Genomic DNA, 14,805 nt, shown 5'->3' with positions numbered 1-14,805 from the left:
CGTTAGAGATACTTACTGAAGTATTTGAGGAATGAAATGGAATCACGTCTAAGATTTGCTTTAAAATACTCAGGAAAGAGGGCTGGGGAATCAGACGGGCAAAGCCTCACTGGTGAGCACAGGGGGAGTCACTGCACTAACCTATTACCACGTGTGTCTAAAATTCTGTGTATAAAAAGTTAAGACAAAATCAGAAACCAGGGACACAGTAAAGACCAAAGCCCGAGGCTGCAAAACACCAAATCTATATTTACATCCACATATAATAACATAACTTTAAGCTGAAATATATCATAAATAAAACAAGTAATGTCTAACGGGTTGGACAACTTAAGTATCAACAATTAAAATAAATCAAACTGGAATGAAATAAATACATAAACAAAAATCCAACAGATTGTACCTCTATTATATGTACTGCTGTCTCCAAGAAAAAAATAAAACATACAAAACCAGTAGTATCCCAATAGTTAATACTGATGGACCAAAAAAAAAAAACATATTTTGGAGTACAAGGGCTGTAGAAAGAAAAAAAAAAAAAAAACATATTTTTATGCACTCAGAAATGTGGTTAAAAAGGAGAAATCTGAAAGCCCCCAAAATTTCAGCAAAACACGAATTGACTTGTTTTCAAATAGATTTGGTGATTTTTTTTTTTTAAATAAAGATTTAAATTTCAGCCCTCGATTACCGTGTATCCCCTTTTAAGATTTACATTTATCGTCACAGCAAGCTTTCTGTAACACTCATTGGATTAGATAAGGATCAGGTCAATCATCTTGCAAATGTGTTCATCTTCACAAGTAGGCTATAAAAGTGCAAAACTATGAACAAAAATCTAGATTATGTACATATGGCTCAGCTTGTGAACAGGAAGAAAGGTAAATAGTGTACACTTTCCTGATACAAAGCACTTCCTCACAATGCCAGCAGACTGATCTCAAATTAGGTCTCCCCTTTCGCCTGGGAGTTAAGACTTTTTCTATCAAGTAGCCGTCATGTTGCATAATGAAAACAAACAAACAAACAAACAAAAGTCAGGATTCTTTGAGGACATTACCCTTGCTCTAATGGAGAAGGGCAGGGCAAGAAAAATTAACAGTGCAAATTTATTTCTGAAACAGTTTTCTTAATAAAGTATTTCGTGGTCATTTAACCCAGGTACTGCAGAATGCACTCAGCCATGGATGGCGGAGCAAGGAAACAGAATTTAAAACATCTAGTATGCCAGCGGGTGGCTAGCCTCTCTTTAAAACCCAAATTGCACGTACACTGAGAAAAACGTTGCTGCTTCAAAACCACCAAAAATGGGAAGACAACTGAGGTCTCAAAACAGATTACCTCTCCCCCGAGGACCAGGAGACTCCGACAGCACTCCTGCAGAATCCATGTGTCTGTAATTAACAGTTAACCCAAATGCCAGACACACCTAAATGCAAACCTAAAATTTATCCCAAAACTTTCATTTCTTTTAAAATTGCTTCCAATGTATGTAATTCACGTGTATAATTTAGCGTTTATATTTTTATATACTAATTTAGGCAAACGCCAAAAAAAAACCAGGAATTTTCCAACAAAAATGATTAATTTGATAGAAAACATATTCAAGTAACTCCACATACAATTTGGTATATTTACTGAATGTGTGGCTGGCCTACAGAGGAAACACTTCTCTGTAGATACACGCACTTAAGAATCCCACAAACCACGTCATTCCCTCAGAAAAGGACTGTGGGTCTGGGTCTTTCTCAGATGACATACTGAAATTTGCAGTAAAAAGGGCACCAAATTCAGAAAGGCTGATCTCAGTACACGCAGAACATATTTAGAGAGGGTCAACACTTCTGTTAACAATTCAGTTAAGACAACAGACTGCGGAGGATTTAACATAATACAAGTCATTGAGAAATTCTTTTTTAAAAAACATACATTTTAAATGAAAGAGGACACAGAGCAGAAACGCGCTCAAAGTGATGAGCGACACTGGGGGAAAGAACACACACAGTATCTAGACAAGCGGCTCTACAACATACGCATACAGATTTTTACCTGAGGTGCAAGCGTTATATACTTTCTCCCCTCCCCACCCCCCAACCCAAATGATTTCTTTTCAGCAGCGCTCAAGTATGCAAAAAACTCCACTTCTTATTTGGTCAATTCTAAAAAAAATATTATCCAGGGCAAAATAGAGATGTCTGGTCTCCATTTGTGTACAACCCAACAGTTCCGACTATAGTTTTTATTGCTATTTGGTACAAAAGTTAACAGAACAACTTTACAAAACCGTAGTGTTCCTTGTATGTTATATGTACAGTACAATCACAGCTTATTTCAGTAGCTTCCACCATTTGCTTGTTTCAAAGGATGAATTAATTTAATTTCATGGAGAGTACACATTTATATCCATCAAGACCTAAGGGGGGAAAAAGGTTTTAAAATGATTAGGATAAAACTAACAACAGTTTACAAAAATCTTTAAAAAAGAAAAAAAGTATAATAAATAAATAGAACTCAAGGGATCTGAAAATGCAATGGGTTCCATTTAAGCTTAAATCTTGTGACCAAGGTCTCAGGAGTCTAAATAAGTAAGTTGCACTATTTAGGAGATGCTTATACTTAACAGTGATTTAATGAAAATGATTTAACCAAGAACCAGAATTTATATCAGCTACAGTGCCAAAGGCAACTGCCACCTGTAAGAAACTCCGGAAGTTTATACCTTATGAAAGGAAAATACATGGCACAGACCAGGGGTATTTAACAAAACAAATGACATAGAATAACCTCCTCCACGAGAAAGACGCTGTAACAATATTTGTTCAGCCAGTATCTATTGAGTTTTATGGCTAAAAATTTCTAGCGATGGGCCAGGCGCTGAATGAAGGAGTCTCTTCCTCAGCTCAGCTCAAGGTGGTAGTTGGACACACAGGTAAGAGGGGTGAAAACAGGTATGAACCACAGCTCAGAGGGAACAAAAACAGGGAAGCCCCAGCTCCTGGCAAACATTCTGCAGAAATGATATGTGAGCTGGTCCTGAAGTCTCAGAACGAGGTTGTTTGGCAAAATGGGTGCAGGAAGGATGTTCCCAGGTAGAGAGAAATGCAAGCAGAGAAGCCCAGAGGCTGCAGGAAGAGGCCAGAGCTGGACAAACAGGACAGTTCCCACTTGCCGTTATTTACAATGCAAATAATCTGTTGCTTGCAAGCCGTAAGATTTTTGTTTTTTTTTTTTTTTTGGGCGCATGGGCTTAGTTGCTCCATGGCATGTGGGATCTTCCTGGAGCAGGGATTGAACCCGTGTCCTCTGCATTGGCAGGCGGATTCTCAACCACTGCGCCACCTAGGAAGACCAAGATTTTTGTTTTTATGTTTTAAGGCAGAGTGGATTTAATCTCATTCCTGTGATGACACCAGTCTCACACCACTGGCATCACCTGAGCAGGATGTAGTGCTGCAGAGGCTGATGGGCCCCATGTATCCCAGTGTAAACAGGAAGGAGACACTCTGCCCTGGTCTGTGAGTCTCCATCTCTGTATCTAGATCTAGCAGGCACTCAGTCAAGAGTCTGCTCCATGAGGATATGGTGGTGGTTTAACAGGACAAGAGCTATCTGGTAGGGACCTATATCTGTCCATGAGCCCCAATCTTTCCATTCAATTTACTGCTAAAAGTATCCTACTGTGACTCTCAGAGAGACATCATGCCCTCTGCCCAAACCTGGAAGTAACTAAACTGACCTGTGTACAACTTCAAGAACACCACTTGAGTCTTTTGGGTAGCTACCGTAAGATACATTTGCCATGTGAACCAAAAAGTTGACATAAATTTACCTGCTCTATCCCACTGCCCTCCCCCAACAGATAAGGATTTATAAAGGCTTTGAACGAGCTCTTAAACTGGAGGACTGGGGCACAGGCCTTGGACTGTGCAGACCTAAGACCAAAAGTAGGCAAAGTAAGGCACTCAGCAAGTTACATAATCCAAGTCTCACTCTCCACATCTGTAAAGCAGGCTCAGGACCTCCTAAGCCAGGGATCGGCAAACTTTTTCTGTAAAGGGCCAGATAGTTACTATTCTCAGTTCTGCAGGCCATGAAGTCCCTGTCACAGCTATCCACCGCTGCTACTGCAGCATGAAGCAGCCACAGCCAATACGTAAAAGGGAAGCACGTGGCTGTGTGACAATAAAACTTTACTTTATTAAAACAGGTGGCAGGGGATTTCCCTGGTGGTGCAGTGGTTTAGAATCCGCCTGCCCACTATTTACAATAGCCAGGACATGGAAGCAACCTAAACGCCCATCAACAGATGAATGGATAAAGAAGATGTGGCACATATATACAATGGAGTATTACTCAGCCATAAAAATAAATGCAATGGAGCTATATATAATGAGGTGGATAGACCCAGAGTCTGTCATACACAGTGAAGTAAGCCAAAAAAGAAAAACAAATACCGTATGCTAACTCATGTATATGGAATCTATTCTTGACAGGGCAATAAGGATGCAGATGCAGTGAATGGACTGGAGGACACGGGGTTGGGGGGGCGAAGGGTAAGCTGGGACAAAGTGAGAGAGTAGCATAGACATATTTCCACTACCAACTGTAAAATAGACAGCTAGTAGGAAGTTGCTGTATAACAAAGGGAGATCAACCTGATGATGGGTGATGCCTTAGAGGGCCAGGAGAGGGAGAGCGGGAGGGAGTCGAGGGAGGGAGGGGATATGGGGATATATGTATGAATACAGCTGATACACTTTGGTGTACCCCAAAAGCTGGTACGAGAGTGTTAAAGCAATTATATTCCAATAAAGAGCTTAAAAATAAATAAATAATAAAATAAAATAAATTAAAAAAAAGAATCCACCTGCCAATGCAGGGGACACAGGTTCGATCCCTGGGCCAGAAGATCCCACATGCTGTGGAGCAACTAAGCCCATGCACAACTACTGAGCCTGCACTCTAGAGCCCACGAGCCACAACTACTGAAGCCCACATGCCACAACTACCGAAGCCTGCATGCCTAGAGCCCATGCTCCGCAACAAGAGAAGCCTGAGCACTGCAACGAAGACTAGGAAAGCCCGCTCGCAGCAACAAAGACCCAACAAAGCCAATAAATAAATAAATAAATAAATTTTTAAAAATGATTTAACGCTGCAAAGTCACTACATTAAAAAAAAAACAAAAAACACACAGATAGCAGGCAGTTGGCTGTCCTCTGACCTAATGCTGTAAGAAGGATTAAATGAGTTCATGATGATAAAACATTTCATTCAATGCCTGGCATGAAATTAAACAGTAACTTCCAGTTGCTATTATTATTCTTACCATTATCATCACCACTGATATCCAGAAACCCTGAGGACTCTGCTTTAAAACACTTCAAAATTCAAATTAAAAGCAATTTTACTTTGTATTTATTCCATTAGATAAGCTAGATGGTCTGTTTTCAGTTGAATAAAATCAATACATTACATGTGCTCACCTTTCATCCCCAAAATAGGAAATCAAGTTTTTTTGTCATTTGGTCGATAATGTGCATTCCCAATAAAACTCTCATAGTTCCTCTTTTGTAGCATGCTGCTAGATAAGTGTTGATAGGACACAGGCCTTTTTCCTGATTGAAAAAAAAAAAAGCATAAAAGAGCATTTAGAACAAAGTCCAACAATTAGGTAAGGTGTGTGGGTTGTTAGAAGTCAATTTTCCAAATTCCTAACTGATAATGTGACGGGAATACATTTAGTACATACATGTTACGAAGTTAGTTGCAAGTGCCATGAGGACATTTCTTAGCGCAGAATTTTAAATCACTAAAGCTAAAATTATCTAAGCGCTAGGTGGTCATTAGCAAAAATCAAAAAGGCAAAAGAAAAAGCAGCATAAAGATTTTAACCCTTTGTGTATCATGAACCAAAACTGTGTGAAGGAGAAGGAAAAAAAAGACCTATTTACTTGCAACACAGAGCCTTTTCTCTTCAAGTAAAGACAAAGTTATAACTCATGTCCATTTTAACTGCCAAGGAGGGAAAAAAAGGGACGCGTCTAATCAAAAGGCTACAAAAATTATCTTTTCGTCACAATTTTTATAAAAGTCACTGGAGTACGTGAAAGCAATTGTTTGTTCATTTGCGGTCCCTACCAGATCAACTGGCATCCAGCCATCCGTGACAGAGCACTGTCACCACACAGAATCTTTCATTTGAAATTAATACAAAGTGAGAGGTTTGAAACGAATTTGTCCCTCAGGGGCGGACAAACCTCTGCAGCGCTTACGTCCGACAAAGGAAGGCATGGTGGTTTCATCGAGTTTGCCGAATGGGACAGGTCCCCACGACAGTCTGATCTACGTTTTCACAGGCACAGGAACATGCCAGACACCTCTACGAAACACTGTCTGGAGTTGGCAGGGGCTTTAAAGACACCAAGGTGTCTATGAGCGTACCGGACAACACGGGGAAAACCGCGCTTTTAAAATTCACTTCATGTTTAACAAAGGCTGAAGAAGGAGCGCAGCTCCGCACGTCTGAACACGAGAGCTGCTGAAAAGCCAGCTTCCTCAGCAGCGCTCGGCCTTCCGCTCCGGTGGACCGAGGTCCTCACGGGCAGTCACTGAGGACGCCTCGCTCCCCGCGCAGGGGCCCCGCCAGGGCTGCGTATCCACGCCGCACCCAAGAGCGGCGACACGCGGCCCGAGGGGCCCACCTCCGGGCTCCCGTCCCCCAGGCCCGGCGGGCTGGAGCGCGGGCAGCGGGGCGTGAGTGACACCCGGTGGGTCAGCAGCAAGGGAAGCAGCGGCTCAGACTCCCGGCCCTCAGGCGCTCTGCATCCACCCCCCACCCCCACCCCAGACCAGGGAGAAAATTGAAAGAGCGAAATGAAACTCTGGGGAAGGAGCGTCCCTGTGTCCCTCCGCCCCCGCCTCCAGGACACCCACCTTCCAGCGCCGGGCCGGCCGCGGGGCCCGCGGGGCCGCAGGGGAACAGGGCCGCGGCCGCGGCGAAGGGCTTCTGCGCGGGCAGCGCGGCGGGCGGCGCGCACGCGCACTCGGGAGGCAGCAGCGCCGCCAGGCCGCGCACCACGCGGTACTTGGGCAGGTCGAAGGGCCGCCGGCAGTGCGCGTGCGCGCCGGGGGGGTCCGCGTCCAGCGCCCGCGGCCGCTTGGGGAGCGGCTCCCCCGCCTCGGCGCTCCGGCCGCAGAAGTAGTCCCGGGCCGCGGGCATCCAGGGGCCGTCGTTCCTGGCGGGGTGGTCGGCGCCGTTGAGGGCGGCGCCCGGGGCGGGCTGGGCCGGAGGCCGGGGCTTGGGCTCGGGCCGCTTGGCTTTCTCCGGGGCCGGGGCCGCGGCCGCGCCGGCCTTGGCGAGCGGCTCGCAGGGCGGCGGCCGGGCGGGGGCGGCCCCTGGCCCCCCGAGGCTCTGCGGCGGCCGCTGGGCCTTCAGGTCGCTGGGGGCTAAAGTGCTGGCGTCGATCCCTGAAGGCAGAGGGGCTTTGCCGGGCCCCGGGGCGGCGGGCCGCGCCTTCTCGGGCGGCAGGGGTTTGGGCTGCGCCGGGAAGGCGGGCCTGGGCTTGGGCCTGTAGGGATTCGACAAGGGAGGCACATCTTTCCCCAGCAGAGCTGGGGGGCATCCGGTCCGTCGACTCCGAAGCAAAGACTTGTTCCGACAGTTTTTGTGGATGTCGGGATTGTACTTATGCTCCAGTCTCTGGTGCATCGTTAAAACCTCTGGATAAAATGTCTTGAAGGTACAGAATGGGCAGGTGCTACTCGTGGTCACACTTTTACCCAAAGAAGCTGCCGGGCAGCCATGGGAAGCCCCGAGGGATAAGTTTAAGGGTTTTTCCTGACAGTCCGCGTCGACCTCCGCTTTCTTGTCTCTGTGGCCGACCTGGACGTGATGGGCCACCCGGCCGTCTGGGTGCGGGGCCGCATCCGCTTCTGTTCTACAGATGAGGTTGTTTGCCTGAGGTTCACCTGCTGATCTCTTTTTCAACACGTCCAAGTAAGCAGGGGCAGGATTTTTGCTCATTTTATCGGCACTGTCATCAGCTGCGTTTTTACTGAAATCCTGAGTATCTTTGTGTACTGGTAAGAGGACAGCACTGCCCAGAACGTTCTGAAAGGCAGGGGCCATCCCCTTCAGTTGCTTTGCAGGTGGGCTGCCTTTAACATCTTTGGCACCATCAAAACATCTTTTCAAATTTTTGGTGTGCGCGCTGTCAGCGGTTAGGAGTGCATCTTCGGTCTCCTGGTTCTTCCCTTCGTTCTTGACCTCCGCAGCAGCATCAATCTGCTTGTCCTTGTGATGTCTCTCCAGGTGATACCGCAGAGAGGTCTTCTGCGCTGCAGCATAGTCGCAAAATTCACATTTGTATGGTTTTTCACCTAAAACAAGAAATGTCACTCTATTACAGAAGTTTATGAAAAGCATCAAAACAGATAAGTCAGAGAGAAAATGGGGTCCTTTTCCCTTTCCCTCTGGTCTCTCAATCTTTACATCCAGGATCTGTCACGAGTTGTTGGCTTTATCACCCTTTCTACACCAACTATTTGAAAACATGAATACGTGTCTTTAATTTAAAAAATTAAAAAGCGCACCTTAAAATTATCTCATTTAACCTTCATAACAGCCCTATGGGAGTAAATGCTATTATCCCACTTTTATAGCTAAGAAAGTGGGAGCACAGAAAAGTTAAATAATTTGCCAAAGGTTGCACAGCCAGTGAGTAGAAGAGATGCAAATGTAAGTCCACACAGACTCCTAAACCATTATGTTACAGATGCTTCTACAATCTAAAGAAAAGAGTATTGGCAATTCCCCGGTGGTCCAGTGGTTAGGACTCAGCGCTTTCACTGCTGAGGTCACAGGTTCAGTCCCTGGTCGGGGAACTAAGATCCCACAAGCCGTGTGGTGCAGCCAAAAAAAAAAAAAATTAATTAAAATAAATTTTAAAGTAAATGAATATTAAATATATTCACTTCATTCTAAATCATAAAAATTAATACAAAAGACCTGTGGCATTAAAAAATATTAGGAGGTTTTAATAAGATGAGAGTCAGCATAAAGGAATCAGAAATTAAACAAGAAACTAACTTCACCACAAGAACAGTTCAAGTTACAGTGACACTAAAGGAATCAAAATGACAGCTACACTCAACAGACAGCACATATATTCTTAAGCTATTCCAAAGATCTAGCAGAATATCTGAACAACAATAACAACAACAAAATTCAGACACAGAACTACATCATAATCCCCTGAACTAATACATGCTGTAAGCAAATCTAAGAAATTCCTTACCTGTATGCGTTCTGAGATGAATATTGAGGTAATAATTTGAACGGAAAAACTTTCCACAATAACTACATTCTCTTGAGGATGTAAGATGCTTTATTTTTCCTCCATCATCATTTTTATCTTAAAACAGAAACAAAAATATTCATGTAAGAAGATGGCTCAAGTATGTGAACAGGGTGAGCGGACTCAAAGATTCTTGATAGAAATATTTTTGGAAAGTATAAAATAATTTTTACATGAGGTATTGCCTAAGACATGCCAAATGTTGCTTTGAGCTTGTCTGCAGTATATTAAAGCACGTGGGCATCTGAGCACAGCAGAGCTCACTGTGAAAGCTCCAGCTCTTCATCTGCCTCTCTCACAAGACCATTTAATAGACTGAAACGAACGGGCAGCTTTCCACTCTGCCAACAAGTCTGAGACACGCAGAATCTGGCAGACTCAAGCTGGACCTGCACATGGGCTGGAATAACCAGCTTCTTCAGAATAAGTAATTTGGAAAACTGAGCCAATACAAATCGCCAACCACTGAGGAAAAGTTTTTTATCTTAAGGTTAAGCCAGTTACCACTAGAGGGCAGCAAGCACAACTTAATCTTTGCTGAAAATAAAGCTTGGCCCTGGGCAAACACCTAGGAAAGTTTGTCAAAATTTAGCAACGTTTTTGGAAAGCAGATTGTATTATCCACAAGCACTCACGTGGGCAAAATACACCTGACAAATCAAAGTCTGTCCCCAAATGACAACGGGTTAAACTTTACACTCTGCAGCATGATCAGGACAGTGTATTTTGCATGCAGGGGAGGAAATACAGGTGGGCTAGGGATGCCAGTGAGGAGGACTAGGCCCACAGCAGCCCTCCCAGACGTCAGATGCTGCAGTTAAAGTACCCGCTAGCCAAATACAACTAAACCACCTCTTCCTGGCTTAGCTGGAAATTACAGAACGTTCTAGATGAACCTCCTCTTATCATTGGTCATATTATATACATTACAATATGACTACAACAGAAGTCAGGTCGTTTCTTTAAATTTACCATAACTCGTCCTTTTGCCTTGAAAAACTGTAATTTCTAACTAAACCACCTCTTCCTGGCTCCTTCCACATCCCACAGTCTAGATTTATAGATTTCACTGATTTTGAAAAGCAACTTGTAAGTAAACCACAGTGAGCCTCCAGGTACAATGAAGACAGGGACTACGTAGAGAATTCCCTGGTGGTCCAGTGGTTAGGACTCCACACTTTCACTGCCAAGGGCCCAGGTTCAATCCCTGGTCTGGGAACTAAGATCCCACCAAGCCTCAAGGTGAGGCCAAAAAAAAAAAAAAAAAGACCAGACTATAAAATCTGTCACCCCTAAACTTCCCTGAAGACACTACAGCCACCTCCAAACACTCTAAGACAGCAGAGACAACCCTTGATCTAAAAGGCTGTCATGAAGACTAAAAAATAATTTACATGAACAACTATTATTAAACCAATTTATAAAAGTTGAAAACAAAAAAGTTAAATTATTTATTTTGCTTTTTGATCTTTGAAGTAAATCTAAAGAAAGCCAGGCTGATAGTAAATAACAATGAGATAAATCTAGACTAGAAGGTGTCATTATAATATGAATTCAAGAAAGTCTATTCCCTAACATAGACTGCCCAGCTCTCTTTCTTACAATCACGCCCAACTTTGTAGCTGGGCTCGCACCTCACTGCAATTTCCTACTTTCAGCTATGTCTCAGGATTTATGGTATATTGCAACATATCCAAAAAGTTATGAAATACCTTTATTCTAACACAAAGGACATGAAATGTCCACATCTACCTGGTCCTGCTCCTTTAGCATCACCTGTGATTATGTTGTGCTGTCCTTTAAATGATTTTTTATAAATAGGCAGTTGAAATCATCCTTGGGAGGCGGAAGACAAGGGTTGATGAACCAATTTTGTAAACAGGGAAATCAGGGCAAAGAAAGGTTAAGCAACACGTAATGGGTCACAGAACACGGCAGTGGTAGAACCAGACTAGATGCAAGTCTTGGCGCTCCCAGCTATTATGGGCTATTCTATCTGCCTGCTGACTGGGCCCAAGTTTTCCACCCAATTCCGCCCATACCACCTACCAGCAGAATGTGACCCGCCAGCTCACTTCTTTCAGGGCACTGGGGCATCTATGTCGCAAGCCCAACTACCTCCCCATTACTGCAAGCCCACGAACGGCACTGCCGCTAAGAGGAATCACTTAGAAGCCTTAGAGGGCTGGGTTTAAACTCATTTTTGTGATGTCATTAAGACACCACGTGTTTTCTAGATTTCTGAAAACTGAAGATTGTAAAACATGCTAAATATTTGACATGAAAACTTCTGCTCTCACACCCATCATGTGATCAGAAAAAGAACTGGGCACTGGCTTCAGAGATGTTATTATCCGGTCACATTCACCCTGGGTCTCATACACGGGGTTCTTAGAGACATCAACACAGTCAAGTTCCGATGCAAGACGCCAGCATGTTTAAACCCAAGACCACGTCTGTAAATGATACCATTTCTCTAAGACTAACTCATGTTCTCGTCATTCCCGTGTTGATTATGCAGGGGTTTATTCACTGTTCTCCAGCAGCAGAGTCTCTATTCAAACAAAATATTATTAAATGGATAGAGAAGCTGTGGTTATGTGACGATGGGCACAACCTGAACCACAGGTGGCATCCTCTGCCTAGAGGATGCCCACTGGGACTCAAGAGATACATCCACAAGCCTTCAGCGATGGCTTCTCTTCCTATAAATGCCATCAGTATATTAAAATTGTGACAGCAAATGAGATCTTTAAATCATCTTTGGTGTGTTCACATTCTCTTTACAAACTGTTTCCGTGACTGAGCTGTTCATGAATACTTGCCCCCAGACACAGAGGACAGGGGACCAGGCAGCACCAAGAGCCTAAGAGTAGTACCCTTTTCTGGTTGACAACCATTCCCAGTACTGATGTGTGCCCACAGATATCCACTTGGAATGAACGTGTGAAAGTTGGCCCTGGACAGAAGAGGAAGTGTACTGCATAAGGATGCCGTGTGTCTTTATAAATGAAGATCAGGAATGCTGGGAAAGGTAAGGCAGGCCAGCGTCTCTCAGCCCCGACACTGCTGACCTCCACGGCCAGCTCACTCTCTGCTGTGGGGTCTGCCCTGTGCACGGAGGACATGCAGCAGCATCCCAGGCCTCCCCACACCAGGCGCGAGCGGCACACACACCAGCACAACCAAAACCGTCTCCAGACAGTGCCAGACGTCCACTGGGGGCAGAGTCGCCTCGGTGAAGCAGCACCGGTGCACAAGGTAAATAACGTGTGTCCTTTGTTAGCAAAATATGAAATCATATCACTTACAGAACAGGAAGAAACCCTGACAGTCCTTTTAACTCCACCCCACTGTTACAGAAATAAGAAAGTGAAGACCACGAGAGGTGAAGGGACTTACAACAGGGCAGCACCAGAAAGAGCCAGGACTCAAACCCACCTCCCCAGTGTCCCCGGCACCCAGTGAGGAGGGACAGCGTGCCACCGTGCAGCTTACCCAGGTGAAGCCCTTCTGGAAGCCCATCCTCGGACCCGTCCTCAGAGCCACCTTCCCGGTCGATGGCTCCATTCTCCTCCAGAGTGGGGGGCAGGTCCGGGGAGCACGTCCTCGGCTGCCTGCCATCCACGGGCATGGTCGGCGACTCGGCGTCCGCCCTGCGGTCCTTCTTGTGCACCCGGGAGTGCAAGACCAGCTGGTGGTAGGTTCTGAAGGCTTTGCCACACTCGGAGCAATGTGTAGGCTTCTCTTTGTTACTGGCTAACTTGGGGTCCGTGTCCACAGAAGGCACTTCACCGTTGGGGTGTCTAGGCTTCTCCTTATCCTGCGAGAGGCCTGGACAACCGCTTTTACTTGTCTTGGACTTTCCGGAACCTTCGGGATGGCTTTTATTCGTGCTCCAAACCTCTCCCAGCTCCTCCTTATCTGAGCACGACTCATCGTTGTCAGTGCTCCCCTCCTGGCCCGGCTGCTCCTTCACCTCTCGGCACACGGCGACCTTCCCTTTGGTGGCCAGCTGCCAGGCCTGGTAGGTGGTGAACGGGTCCAGCTGAGGTATCCACTTGGCCGGCTTCTTCACGATCTCGGGGTGAGACCTGGGTCTTAAGTTTAAGAACTGCAGCAACTCTTCCCCCGGCGATGGCATTCCCTCCTGCTGCGTGTCTGTCTGTGAGCCGCGGGTACCGGAAGCAGTGTCTTTGGTGTGCATCTTCCTGTGATCGATGAGACTTTCTTTATTTGGAAACAGAAAGCCACAAACCATGCAGATCTTATAAGGAGAGGAGATGCTCTCGGCCGCGTGCTCCTGAACCACCTCGTTGATGGTCGCCGGGCTCTCCAGGCCTGGCTGCGGTCTGCTCTTGGCCCCCGACTTGCCAGTGTGCGTTCGCATGTGATTCTTCAGAAACCAGGGCTCCTTGAATCTTCTGCCGCACACGTTACACCCGTAAGTGAAAGAGTCCTTGTGTTTCTTCATGTGGATCTCAACGTCAAAAGCGACTCGAAAGGTCTGCCCACACACTTCACAGCTGAGTTCCTCGTTTTCCTTGCAATTCTTGTCCTTTGGAGGCTCTGTTCTCACTTGAACTTTATCAAGAGGACTCAGATACTCGGCTTCGACACGCAGTACGGCAGGCTCACAGAGGATAGGCCGATGTTGCATTAAGACGTGCTTATTGAGGTCCTCCGAACGTGTGAAGGTTTGACTGCAGAACATGCAGTCCAAGGGCATATACCCTTCCATCTGGATGATGTTCTTCTCCTGCGTGGCTCTGAAAGGAACAGTGGCGCTCCCTTTTATCATCATGGCGTCATCCATCTCCATTTGGGTGCCAAGGGAATTGCCAATAACTTCTGGTCCGTCCATATACACCAGGAGGGATTGAGTTGGCATGTTTCCTGTCTCTTGAGGACTGTATATAAAATTAGAATCCAGTTGAGGAATCTCTGGAGTTGGAATAAGGCCACTTGTAAAGACTTGTCACTCACACGCCCAGCAGCCCGAGGCTTCAAAACTAGGGCAAATATTTGTTATAAAAACTCAAAAGACAGTGTATGTTCCTCTAACTTCTTATCTTCAGAAGTCTGAGGAAGCTCGGTGATAAAGACAGATCACTGGATCTTTCCACAAACCAGGCAGACAGACTCCCCGGTGCCTGGATTCAGAGATGAGTCAGCACAAGCATTAGTTCTCTTTGTCTTCATCGAGTGAGTGATTCAGTTGAGCAAGAAGTCAATTCCAGCAACCTGGAGACAAGGGATTTCCAAAACCTAGAGGAAAAAAAATTAGCAACGGTGAGCTCCAGTCAGAGAAAAGAGAAGGCTGGCCAATGACTCACAGTGGTCTTTCCCACGGAGCAGAGAAGGTACCTAATTCAGTTGCTTCACTTTTCACTAATACAGGGCATCCTGTTAAACGTACTTGTTAATTAAATCACTAGCATTTGAT

General features: G+C 45.5%; 1 protein-coding gene across 3 annotated transcripts in view; it reads right to left on the bottom strand.

The window, feature by feature from the left end:
* Positions 1-214: 214 nt before the first annotated feature.
* ZNF217 (zinc finger protein 217) overlaps positions 215-14,805 on the bottom strand; it is a 28,984-nt gene continuing 14,393 nt past the window's right edge. For all 3 annotated transcript variants that reach the window (XM_057702976.1, XM_057702978.1, XM_057702977.1), the window contains exons 2-6: positions 12,858-14,627; positions 9,300-9,416; positions 6,937-8,382; positions 5,487-5,618; positions 215-2,413 (exon numbers count right to left, since the gene is read on the bottom strand). In XM_057702976.1, coding sequence (XP_057558959.1) covers positions 5,509-5,618; positions 6,937-8,382; positions 9,300-9,416; positions 12,858-14,250 — 3,066 coding nt within the window. In that variant the 5' untranslated portion in view covers positions 14,251-14,627 and the 3' untranslated portion in view covers positions 215-2,413; positions 5,487-5,508. The remainder of the gene's footprint in view (positions 2,414-5,486; positions 5,619-6,936; positions 8,383-9,299; positions 9,417-12,857; positions 14,628-14,805) is intronic.

The sequence above is a fragment of the Hippopotamus amphibius genome, chromosome 12 (genome assembly GCF_030028045.1).
Source record: "Hippopotamus amphibius kiboko isolate mHipAmp2 chromosome 12, mHipAmp2.hap2, whole genome shotgun sequence".
NCBI lineage: Eukaryota > Metazoa > Chordata > Mammalia > Artiodactyla > Hippopotamidae > Hippopotamus > Hippopotamus amphibius.
Note: the sequence above shows the minus strand (reverse complement) of the source record. Positions and strands in the feature narration are given on the sequence as shown.